The 13344-nt window shown below is 39.5% G+C and overlaps 1 protein-coding gene, 1 long non-coding RNA gene and 1 other non-coding gene across 3 annotated transcripts in view; 1 reads left to right on the forward strand and 2 right to left on the reverse strand.

Moving 5' to 3' along the window:
* The window catches only part of LOC116155319 (uncharacterized), a 33679-nt gene extending 28750 nt beyond the window's left edge, over positions 1-4929 (forward strand). Inside the window, exon 2 of the long non-coding RNA XR_004139197.2 lies at positions 4046-4929. This is a non-coding gene — a long non-coding RNA (uncharacterized LOC116155319). The remainder of the gene's footprint in view (positions 1-4045) is intronic.
* The window catches only part of HSD17B12 (hydroxysteroid 17-beta dehydrogenase 12), a 135518-nt gene that overhangs the window by 10363 nt on the left and 111811 nt on the right, over positions 1-13344 (reverse strand). The window contains exons 7-9 of the mRNA XM_011000605.3: positions 12840-12874; positions 5395-5476; positions 3708-3773 (exon numbers count right to left, since the gene is read on the reverse strand). Of these exons, the coding sequence (XP_010998907.2) occupies positions 3708-3773; positions 5395-5476; positions 12840-12874 (183 nt within the window). The remainder of the gene's footprint in view (positions 1-3707; positions 3774-5394; positions 5477-12839; positions 12875-13344) is intronic.
* On the reverse strand, positions 10762-10833 carry TRNAP-AGG (transfer RNA proline (anticodon AGG)). Its single transcript has one exon. It is a non-coding gene; the product is annotated as a tRNA-Pro (tRNA).

Raw genomic sequence — 13344 nt, forward strand, 5'->3', positions numbered from 1 at the left:
TCCCAGGGCAGGTGAAGTGTGACAGAAGCCCTGAAAGATGGACGGGGTCCACAGGCTCAGGTGTGAACGGGGCAGAGAGATGCGGAGTGTGGACATGGAGAGGAGTTGGGGAGAGGAGTTGGGGAGAGGGCAGGCTGGCAGAGGGGCCAGTTGTGGGCATTGCAGAGGGCAGAGCACACACCGGCCACTACAACGTCCACTCCAGCCAGAACGCAGAGTGGGATGATACAGTGACAAGAGAGGTGATGGCCTTGTGGGGTCTGAATTCAATGCTAAACACTACAGGCAGCCCCTGGAGGGCTACGAAGCAAAGCAACGTTATCAGACTTGTTTTTAACAAGATCACCCAGGAAACAGTATGCGGGATAGAGTGGAAGGGGAAGCCAGCTGATAAATACTCCTGGACCAAAAAATGTGCAGACTTAACACACCACCAGAGAAAAAAACAATACTTTTTAACTGAGCTTCATTGAGATCCCACATTTTTGATCCCCTTGGTCAGAATCAATATGAGATCGTCTTCTACTTCAGCATTCTCATGTGTTCCCAAAGAAACAGGACAATTGTACTTTCCTCACTAACAGTTCAGCACTTATTTTTTTCACCAAATTCATTCTAAGTTTAAACCTTGAATGAATTCCTGTGAAGGAAGGCAGTCATTAATGAAATTACATAATCTATCATTCATGATTAAGGAAAAATAAAAGTTTATCAAAGTAAACCAAATGCTAATATGTTTTTGTAGTAGCTTCTAGTTGCAGCAAATCAAGAGGCAGAGAGTATGGAGAAAAGATCTTTGAAGGAAACCAGATGCGGAAAAAAGGAAGAGACAGTCTTGTGTGTTGACAGAATTTTAGATACTGCTCGTCTATGCTCACAAAGCCTAAGATTCCCTTTTGTCACTGAAACACTTGCAGCTTCTGGTCACACTGCTTATAGGTCACCTACCAATGGACCTTTAAGATCCTGCTTAGTAGATGCAGGACTCTCAGTAGATGGTTTAAAAAGTATTAAATTAATGGCTTGAATACAACAGATTCATCAGAATGAAAAAATGGCACAACTGATGCCTTTACCTCCCATGAATGCTTTGCTGATTTCCTTGCTACCAAAATACAACTCGTTCTACCGAGCAGGCTGGAGCGCTTAGCATTAAAATGACTGGTGTCAAAGAAGGGGGAAAGGGGAGAGTAGGATAGCTCCATATATAAAATTCAGGATTCTCGAAAGCCCTATCCTCCCCAGTGTACCCAGTATTGATGGGAAGCTGCAAATCGGAATAACACCAAAGGGCTATGACATCTAGAGACTCCCTTGGGGGACACCTCAGGTAAGAATTTAGAGGAAGCACTAAACTGACCCTAGAAGATGAGGAAACATTCACCCTAAAGACAGAAAGGAGGAAATGGCACTAGGCAGCCCAGCACCCCTCTGACACGTGGCTGCCTGAGCACAAATGAAGCCAATAAGGTTTCAACGCTGTCCCAAAGGCCTGGAGCAAGTAGCCCAGTGGTTAAAAACAAAGGCTTTGGTGACTTGAGTCCTGGTTCGACATTAGCAAGTGGCTTAACCTCTCTGAACCCTGATGTTTAAAGATGATGATGATCACACCGTCTTATGAGGTCATTATGAGACACAATGAAATAACTGGACACGCAACAAGTGCTCAGCACTGTGCCTGAAAAGTATCCCCTCAAATATTAGCTATTACTATGATGATTGATCATTGGAGGCTTCAAGTTACAAAAAGGAAAACACCAGGCTCACAGAATTGAAAGCCATGAACACTGGGGGTGTGAAGAGGCAGGGGCAGGTTGTGGGCAGGAGCAGGAAAGGGGTAAGGATTGCAGTTTCCCCAAGACATTGTTAAAAATGTGCCTAAGGATGGAAATACTGTGAACCATTATCTCTTGGTGTTGAACAATAGCTGATTTGAGATAGATACCCTTAAAAGCTCCTATATTTGCTTCCTCTCGTATTTTGTATTGTATTTGTACAGCACTGTATCTGTTAGTTACATAATAAAATCAAAGGTCTCTATAAGCACAACATTGTAAATTGACTACACTTCAATTTTTTTTAAAAAAAAAAAGAGGGTCTCTATAAAAATTAAGTCAAAATGGATGGAAGGCCTAAACCTAAGAGCTAAAAACTATAAAACTCTTGAAAGACAACATAGGGGGAAAGCCTCATGACATTTGATTTGCAGTGATTTTTTTTGGATATGACACCAAAAGCACAGGCAGCAATAACAAAAAATGGGTAAACTGGACTACATCAAAATGTAAAACTTTTGAGCATCAAAGGACACTATCCATAGAATGAAAAGGTAACCCTTGGAATGGGAGAAAATACTTGCAAATCATATATCTAATATATCTAATAAAGAGTTAATATCCAGAATCTCACAATTCAAAAATAAAAGCAAACAACTCAATGAAAAAATGGGCAAAGGACCTGAATAGACATTTCTCCAAAGACAGCCAAATGGCCAATAAACATTTGAACAGATGCTCAACATCACTAATCATTGAGGAAATGCAAGTCAAAATCAAAACCACAATTAGATACCACTTCACACCTATTAGGATGGCAATTATTAAAAACAAACAAACAAAAAGAAAAGAAGTATTTATTGGTGAGGATGTACAGAAAATGGAACCCTTATGCACTGCTGGTAGGACTGTAAAATAGGATAGCTACTATGGAAAACAGAAGGTGATTATTCAAAAAAAAATTATTATATGATCCAGCAATTTCATTTCTGGGTACATATCCAGAAGAACTGAAAGCAAGTTTTCAAAAAGATAGGTATACACTCATGTTCACAGCACCATTTTTCACAGCAGCCAAGAAGTGGAAGAAACTCAAATGTCCATCGACAGATGAATGGATAAACACAATGCGGTGTATACATAAAATGGAATTTTATTCAGCCTTAAAAAGGAAATTCTGCCCCATGCTACAACATGGATGAAACTTGAAGACATTATGCTATGTGATTATGTGATTATGTGATTCCACTCATATAGTCAAATTCAGAGACAGGAATAGAATGGTGGCTGTCAGGGGCTCGGGCAGGGGGAAATGGAAGGTTACTGTTTAATGGATAGAGTTTCATTTTGGGAAATGAAAAAAGTTCTGGAGATGGAAGGTAGTGATGGTTGCACAACAATGTGAATATACTGAAAGCCACTGAACTGCATACTTAAAAGTGGTTGAAATGGTGCTTTTGGTTATGTCTATTTTACCAGGATTAAAAAAAATCACTCCCACACCTACATCATCCTGGTGGATGCAGTCACCCTTGCTCCAGTAAGAGTTAGCTCTTTATTCAGCTCTCTGCCTCTTGTGATAATGAGTGGCTTTGGAACAGTCATGGCACATCTTACATATGTGCCTGGCAGCTAAGAGATATTGACAGTCTAATTCTCTCAAAAATAAAAATTGAGAAATTACAATTATTATGCCTCAACTGTTCATACTGCATTTAGTTCTACCTTACGTGTTACCACTTAAACATTCTAGGGAATAATTGTTCAAAATCTAGACTTAAGTGCATAAAGGAAAAAGAAACCGTGTCTTTAATGGTGTGCCAACGTCACATTCACTTAGGAATGTGATTTTCTTTCATTGCCAAGACAGCAACAGTTGCCGTGGAAACCACACAAAAACAGGGATGCTTAACTGAAACAAACTCCACTCACCTGCACAATGATGCCCTTGCGCTTATATTCCTCATGGAGGTTCTGGGAGAAGAAATCTACAAAAGCCTGGGACGGGGTGGGAGTGAGAACACACATGCACATTACATCAATCTGCCCGATCTGTAGCCATGGCAACAAAAATGATCAACTAACCATTTAACACTATAGCTTCTAATCATTCTTTTTATTTCAAATGCAGAAGAGACCTTAAAAACACACCTCAGAACATCAAGTTGTTTTTATCTGCCATTGAATTAAGTATTCTCTAGCTAAACATAATATCCAGATCAAACTTGACTTAACTGGAAAAGGTTCTTCCTATCTTTTCTTTTTTTCAGAAAATTACTTTCCAAGAAGAAATGTCTTATTATATAACAAAGGATGTATTCGTCCTCTCCACTTGCCAGTCAAACGGAAACACAACGTGAATTCTGTTCAGCTATGTTCTTTGGGGATTTTGTTGTCAGTAAAGAGAAGAGCATGCATCCACTTGGTCCTTTGGGATGGCAAGAGCCAAGAAGTCCAGAGATGAACATGACAGCCCCCCTTCTTCCACCAGAACAACTTTAAATCTATTTGTAAAATATAATGTACCATTTTTTTCAAATGTGGACTCCACCGTGGGCTTGAAGTATCAGTGATGACTCTACCAGGGCTCCATTAGTCATCATCTTGTGTCCACAGAGCAGAACAGGCAAGAAGAAGTTGAAGTCACCAATTGCTTCAAGAAACATGGTGCTCATATTAAACATGCTTACTGTATGTTTTAGAGATACAGAAAGCAGGTAGATCATAGGATTTGGGGGTGGTGCCAAGCTTTTTCAAAATATAGTACGTCGTCACTTTAAGTTCTTCCAGGGAACAAAAAGCCAAGTGAACAAGAAGGTGGGCGTTTTGCTCTTTTCCTTCCCTGTCATATTGCAAGTTCTTATCATGTATTTTATTTTGCTCATTTTCCCCTAAAAGCTTGTTTAATTTCAGCATCTCAATGGTCATTTTTATTTCAGAGATGCATCCTCTGCTTCAACAATGTATTTGAAAATGCTTTTGACCTGCAGGCAGTATGAAATGCATTCTAAATTATCGTCCTAGCAGTAACGTGATGAGGTGAATGGTGATGTTGTATAGAATTATGACATTTTACAGAGAGTTCTCAGAAATTCTTGTCTCACTCTAGAAGTGACAATAAATATCTGTGAATTCTGAATAATGTGGCAGAACACTCACCCTCTCACCTGTCTCTCTCGTGCCTACTGTGTGTATTTATGTGCTGACTAGCTTCAATCCTTCTACTCGGCTGGACAGCCTTGGAACTTAATCTGTACGAAGCTGACTCATTCATGAATCAAATCCCCAAACTTAGACTCATAAACATCATGTTCTGATCAACTGAGCTAAGTGGCCTAGACCAGCTCTCTACTGGAAAGTACAAATACCAATTTTAAAAACCAGTCAACTACTGGGAGAAAAAAGCATTTGTGGATCTGAGATTTTGGTGCTGCCCCATTTGTAAAGCTGATACCAATCAGTGCATCTGCATCTCTGGCTCCTCTGAAACCAGCATTGGCTACTTTCCTTTTCTTCTCAGACCATTTGACAACTGCTAAGGGTAGAACTTCAAGAAAGTTCCATGCTCATTTCTCAAATGGAAAATTATTCTGACATAATTTACTAAAAAATTGCTCACCTTGGTTGCAGAGTAGATGGTCAACAGTGGAACTGGGTACAGGCCACTGGCAGAGGAAATGTTGATAATCGCCCCTTTAGATCTGAAAAGGAAGATGTACCAAGTACACAGGATGAAGTCAAATATACAACTGTCTGTAAACTACAGATTGAGATATATAATTATTTGAAACAGAATAACCTAGCTGTTTTCCTGACACACATCTCTCCATGCCTTTTGTCGGCATGTGATATGCTTGCTCAGTGAATGAGGCATAACTCAATCAACTAAAAATAGCTCTTGTTTGCAATTAGCTCATTTCTCAGTTTTAGTAATCTGGGGCATGACCAGATTAGATCTTCAGTCTCCTGGAGTTGATGTCTATCCTCTGAGGTCTTCTCTGGCCATAGCATCAAGAATTCTCACTCGTAAAAACACTCTCCTACTCCTTGTATGCTTTTATTTGACGTATCATCACATACTATCATCCTGGAGCATTTAATCACTCTATGAGTATAAACATTTTTCTCCTTCAAAAAAAAACCCAAAACCCATAAGCTTCTAGACATTATAGCCCTTGTCCTATACACTTTTCTCCAAAACACTGCGAAGTCCTGAGCCTATTAACAGGTACTTGATAAAAGCCTCTGGCAACGAATGAATGGTTATGTCTGGCACCTCCTGCTTCCCCTGGTTTGTAGATATTCAGGTGCTAAATAATGAGTAGACTCTAAAATCATGGACCTCTAGGGGGAGGGCATAGCTTAAGTGGTAGAGCACATGCATAGCATGCATGAGGTCTTGGGTTCAATCCCCAGTACCTCCTCTAAGAAATACATAAGTAAATAAATAAATAAACCCAATTACCTCCCCCAACGAGCAAATTTTAAAAATATATTAAAAAAAAATAAAATAAAATCATGGTACTCTATAGTTTAGCAAACCATATTCTTTTTTTTCCCAAAACCGTATTCTTTTGCCAAGAGGCAAAGCTCAATTTCTACTGTGCCTTTTAGAGATTAATGAAAGTTAAAGTCAGAAAGTTATTGGGAATTACTAACTCTACAAATCAATAAAAATTAGTTTGAGAAAAGCACTGTTGTAAACATACTAGTTGCTAGCAGGCATGTGTGGCTTGGGTGAAGTGTGGAATTACGGTTTTAGAAATTTTGGCCACTGCAACCTGATCCCACCTACTGCCTGTCCTCAGATCCGGTTCCTTTTTTTCTACTTACTTTCTCATTATTCGTCTGTATTCACTTCCCCCAAGGCCTTTTTTTTTTTTAAACAATTAAAAAAAAGAACTAGATAGACCCCCTTTTATGCAAAATAATAAAAGATACAATTAGATGGCATCTAAGTTAGTTTAGACATAAATCTGAAAAGAAATAATCCCCAAAGGTCACCCAGTCCATCTGCCAGCCTCTAGGCGAGATGCCTCTTCAACCATCAAATGGAAGTCTGGACGCGCAGCTTAATGAATCACTGAAAACAAGTTGTTTTTCTGTTTTTGTTTTTGAAACTGAAGTCCTTATTGGCAATATACACTTTCCTAAGCAGTGAAATCCATTAACATGTCAAGTGTAGAAATCAAATCTCAAATTTTAAATTGTTATATTACGGTTTCGAAGAACAATGGAAATATTTAGTCAATGTATTAATTACATTATGTATTAATTGTATTGATTGTATCATGCTTGTATTTTTTTACTTTTGTCTTTCACAAAGACAGAAAAGGCTTTTCTTTTTAAATTTTAAGAGAGTAAGAGTCTCTATCAAGAGTTAAACCCAATTACTCGAAGATAAAAACTGGTGAATGAGCAATTAGTCTCTAGTAATTTCATTTTATCTATATTTGTGAGAAATCCCTTTGATCAAACCGAATTAAAAGACACTTCAGTTACTGGAAATTTTCATTATAGTATTAACTTATGATGTTTAAAATATCTTTACCTTCTTAGGGTGTTAAAAATATTCTGAAAGTAGATTGTGGGGATGGTTACACAACTCAGTGAATATACTAGAAACCACCAAATTGTAGACTTTAAATGAGTAGATTTTATAATATGTGAAACATATCTCAATAAATCTATCAAAGAGGAGAGAGGGAGAGCAAAACATTTTTAGGATATATGGGAATGTCACCTTTCAGCTCAGAGCAGATCCCAATCAAGTAGAAGCTGAGAGCTACCACATCTTCTGCAACACAATATGCTTTCTGAGAAGTAACCCCAAATCCTGACCAGTTGCACCCCATCCTGATAGGTTTAGGTAGTGTTTTACTTTAACCTTTTCTTATACAACCAGGAATTGCTATGTCCTCACTCGTGCACAGCAGGTGAGGAAAAGCCAATCTCAAGATGATGTTTTTCACGGTATCAACTATCACCGCTGGTTTGATCGGCTGGGTTATGTGCGCTGATATACTCTTAATTGGCTGGGGCGCTTGCGTGTGCCCTTGAACAAAAATCTTACATTTTTTATTTCATTCCTCACAAATGAAATACAATTTAAAAGTCTTCCAAAAATGAACTTTAACATTATCAAATGCATTTTAAAAATTAAATCTTGACCTTACCAACATAGATGCTTAAAACTTCCCTCACCAAAGCAATGATTTCAATGCAGGAAAACTCAAAGATAATAAAAACCTCATCCCTGTTTTCAAAATGGATGCAGACCAATAATCAAATATGTCACAATTATGCAAGCATGTGCCTTTAACTGTTTACTCCTTGAGGCAACTGAGATTTTTTGTTTCTCAAATATTCTCCCCTAATTTAAAATTTCTAGGGGGGTAGAGTTAGAGTTAGTGAAAAGTCAGAATTTGAAGGTACTTTATGCAAAACACAATATTTGCACTCTAAAATGCACAAAAACAAATCCAACACCAACAAAGTATAAAGCGAGAATGCACTGTACCTAAGTTAACACAAAAAGGACAGTATTTAAAATTGTACCAAAACGACAGGAGAGAAAACACCCCTTCCACAAAAATGCTGTGAAACGAAGAAGCACGCGTATTTGTTTGCCTGGCAAAGCCCTTCCTCCCACACCCACACACAACAGCATACAAGTCTCTCTCCCCAAGGATGATGATATTCAGCTCAGTTTTGTCTGAATCATAAATAACACACTTGCATGGCTGTCTTAGTCCTGGTACTGTATACAGTGCCCATCCTTTATGGAGGGAGGGGGAGGAACACTTGGGACTGCAAGGCACAAAGGACTCGGTCTTTAAAATCTACTTTGTCGAGCTCTAATCCTCCGTCTGAGCAGAATTAGTGACGTCAAACCAGTTTCCATGGCACAGCCAGACTCCTGACAACTGTTATATCAGGCAGAAGGACAAAATGGGCTGCACTTAGTTGTGCATAGAAACAAACATAAAACCAAACCCTGGTTAATCTCTCATTTTCCGGGGACTTGGGGAACAATTCTAAGATTGGAAGGTACATTAAGAATATCTGCTGAAGTTCCATAATGAAGACTTCTGTTGCTCATACTTCAGCACATTTCTAGTTTGTTCTGACAAATATCCAAATAAACAAGTCGACTAATGTTTTCTGTGATATGACATTCTTCATTCATCATGCTGCTTAATTGCTAAAAGCCACACGATGGTGTCTCAGCGGTGTGAGTTATTGAGGAGCTACTAGAACTAAAACGCTACAAAAACAAAGCAGAAAACACTGCTGCTGCTAAGGAAGCACCTTTTCATAGAAAAACAGTCTCTTCAATTACTAGCCCCCCTACAAGTCAAACATTAAACACATCCAACCCTATAAAATTTAGTACTTTGCATTCACAGCTTCCTATAGCCATGCTTTCTAGAATTTCCTCAGTCCTGAAAAATTCCCAGTGAGAAAACTCCCCTTAATTATCACTTGGATAAAAAAATTACTGAGCTTTTATTCTTCCATACATGCCCTCAGACTGCTGTAGTATCCCAGTGCATAGCTCTTATAAAAATACTACTGTCATAGAGGAAGTGACAGATCTCGCGTGACCTAAGTCACTGATTTCTGCCTTCCTCAGGAAACTCATCGCTGCTCCACGCTGCAGGTGAGGAGAGGGAGCCAGGGAGGCGTAAACTCTGCTGTGAAGTGTGGGAACACACGGTTGGTCCTAATGTGGGCTGCTAACTGGATACAGAGTGTGATGGCAAATGAGGGAGATTGTGCAGAACAGACTACATCACAATTCTTCATATTTTCATTTCTTATCCAGGAGTATAAATGTAAGTGTGCTCTTGGAGGGTTAAACATAGCACTGAAATTGGTACAGATATTTCTCTAACAGATTCTCAAGAAGACTGAGAAACATCAAAACAGAGTTCTATGTCAGGAAAGAACCCTGGAACGTGGGGGTCAGGTATATAATTAGAACCAGCAATCCAAATACATTATACAAATATTGCTTTGTTGAAGAAAGTTTGCAAACGTTTCCCACATGAAAGAGAAATGCCTGCCCTAAAACACCAAAACATGTCATAATTCCACCTTAAGCAATACAGTACGAAAGAGGCTATTTTTAGCTTCTCCATGGTTGTTATGGCAACCACCTCCTGGCTCCAGCTGTACACAATGTTTATAATTCCAGGGAAGAGGAAAGAGCAAGTTTCCTCTATAATGTAATTATGCACTTTCTACTTCCAAGGTAATAATACCTTAGTTTGATTACAGAGACTTGTTTAGTGATAGTCAGTTGGCCGCAGGCTATAGTTCTAGGACGTTTGGAAAAACGCATACATCAGAGGTAGAATCAGTGAAAGGGGAAAAACAACAACAACAAAGGATCTTTCTAAAGAGCTCTGCTGCTCCTCAATGGAGGTACGAAACCTATGGTGAGCCACCATAGGAAATGTGCCACTTGGGGCAGTGTAAAGGACAGGCTTTAATAAAATCACTTATAAGGTGTACGTAAGAATGCTTTCAGGTGATCCGTGAACTTGGAGTATTTCTTTCTTCTTGGGCCCACAGCTAACATTTCTGGCCTCCCTTGCAATTAGCTGTAGTCTGTGACTGAGTTCTGAACAATGGAGAGTGGGCAGAAGTGAGGTGCACCGTTTTCAGGCCTGGCCCATGAAACCTCCAGTAAAATCATCCTTACTTTCTCTTCCCTTATCTGCCAGCTGGATGCAGATGATTCTGTGGAGAACTACAAGGCTGAGGGAGGAGTGCCCCCTACACCCCCACCCCTAGATGGAAGGAGCATGAGATCCCTGGATGACTGGGTGGAGCAGAGCCCCGACCACTTATCCACACTGGACTGTGATGTGAAGGAAAAAATCAACCTGTATAGTGGTTTCTGTATATTTGTTTTTGGAGCAGGGAGGTAATTGTTTCTTTATGTATTTTTTAATTAATCTTTTATTTTAATTTTTAGCGGAGGTACTGGGGATTGAACCCAGGACCTCATGCATCCTAAGCATGTACTCTATCACTAAGCTATACCCTCTTACTTCAACCTTTACAGTGTTAAGCCACTGAGATTCTGGGGTGGTCTGTTATAGTAGCTAGCCTATGCTGACTAATACAACTAGTGTAGTAACTCCTTTAATTCAAGCAGACGTAGCTGTTCCTTCTCCTATCCAAAAGTACCGATTCATAAAATCCACTTACATTTCTTACTAGTTCTTAGCAGGTGCCACAATCACCTGATGATATCAGTTTCAATCTCTAGCCTATATGGGCTTTCTACCACATCATTTCTCAACCTCGGTGTAAAATCAATTTGATTTCTTGAAGGAAAGGATCCAGTTCACCTTCTGTATGATAAACTTTATTCAATGATTGCCTGTTGAACGGGTGGATCCTTCCCTCTGTCTACACCTAATGCTCCAGCTACAACTGTGATCAAGGCTGCTAGGTCTATAGACACAGGTGTGAGGACCTTGTGTTTGTATCATTTACTAACTAATTATGTACCTTCATGACACTCAGTTTCTTTGGGTCTCACTTCTTATGTCAAATGAGGGGGGTTGGTTTCAACTAATTTGAAGTTCTGTGACTCTTCAAATCTAGTATTTCATGGTCTGCAAAATGATTTCAAACCCAGTATCTCTTTTGATATGGTTTTCACCAGCTTAAAAATTCCTTATACAGTACCTCTGTGGAATGTAAGTATTTCTTTTTTAATGGATGGAACTTACTATCCTGAGTTCATACTGTATCACTTGCAGTTACCAAAAGTAGAACTAAGTTGATGGCCCAAATTTCATCCTTCTCAAGTTCTGCTCTGTCTGCACTAATTCTCTGTAATCTTCTAGGCTTCAGGTCTGGTTTGACCACTGTCACTTCCATATCTGACCATTAGAAGCACAAGTCCCCTGTCAACCATCAATATGTAGTTAGAAGGTTTTAAAGGGAAATTTTACTGAAACAAAGCGATTAAAATATACAAAACCACATATAAAATGCAATTACAAACAAAGAGCCTTGCTGAGCAGCAGCTGCCCCCTAAAACGAATTCCTAACCTCAGTTTCCTCATTTGTACAATGGTGGAGGGCTATCAAAGTTAAATGAGAGAGCACATATCAAGTTCCCATTCTAACACTTGGCACACAACATGTACTCAATAAACATGAGCTGTATTCCCTGCCCGAAGCTGGTCACAGAAGTCTCTTCACAGAAGTAGGGTCCTTGTGTCTTCCCTTTGCAAAGCTGTGATTCCTTTGGATCTCTTCTAAACTCAAAGCTATTTTGCAGAGGAAGGATGACTGTGAAGCCCTAAATTTAGCAAATGGCTGAGCAAGCCAGCCCAACTCTTTACAACAGGTTTTCTTTGAAGATCTAGTCGTCACCCAGGCTTCTCCAAGGGAGAAACAGAGCTTAATTACCAGTTTACACTTCATGCTGTTTCAAGTATAAGAACTTAACACAGTTCTCAATAAAAATGAAGATACCGAATGTATCCTAGTGGAACCCAATTCAAACTGGAACACAGATGGGGCTAGGCGACACAGCCTTTCCCTCCAAGGGAGGGGGGTTGACATCTTATAATCACTCAATAACACACCTAAGTTCCTTACACATCCATTCTCCCAGTAAGAAAACAAAACCAGAGGGCGGGGTCTTGCTTCATGAAGCTCCACTGATTTGGGCTTTGAGAGCCTACGGCTTTAAGAAGGCATTCCCGGGAATATCCCAGGAACTCTATCCACCCCCTCAGAATAGCAGGCAATTGAGTTAGTGATGGTGACTCAGGCAGCCTTTTTAATCCTGATCTAAAGGAACCACCACAACCCTGGAGAGGGAAATAAAAAGGGAATCGAGTGGAAAAGGCCTCCACCACCGGATGACTCATGCTCCACCGTGTGACTTGCCTGGCACATCACCCTGTCGCTAAGACATGGAGGACAGGTTCATTAGTCACTTTAATGAATTTTTCAAAGAAAGGATTCTCCCTATAAATAATCATGAGCTCTGTCACTCTAGTGTCTGTGTGTGAGCTTATGACTCACCTTTCTACCATGCCGGGCAGTACCAACCGTGTCATCTGCAAAAGAGAAAAACAAAACATCCGTGATGACTGATGACTGAGGATGCAGGCAACAGAGGGAGTGGAGAGAACTCACCCACACAAACAAGGAGGAATCACGAAACCGCTCACCACTTCTACAGAGAGCAGTTTATTTTGTATACTGTGTATCATTTGGCTGTGTCAAGATCGCATAATAAGGAATCAGATGAAATTACTGGAGGTAACACTGCAAATACTTTCAGTGAACTTGGCTAAAATTAGTCTTGCCTGAAATGTAATACCGGCATAGAGATCTTCAAATAATTAAGGATTTATGGTGACATCTACATTTTGGAAAATGTAGTCTCAGAAATAAACATACGTTATCACGAGAAATATCCTGCCTACCAAACGTACTTAAGCTTTCTAATCTCAAGAGCTCAAATAATCTTTTCTCATCAAAAAAGCCTTTAGACACACATTACTATATATAAAACAGATAAACA

The sequence above is a fragment of the Camelus dromedarius genome, chromosome 12 (assembly GCF_036321535.1).
Source record: "Camelus dromedarius isolate mCamDro1 chromosome 12, mCamDro1.pat, whole genome shotgun sequence".
NCBI classification, from domain to species: domain Eukaryota; kingdom Metazoa; phylum Chordata; class Mammalia; order Artiodactyla; family Camelidae; genus Camelus; species Camelus dromedarius.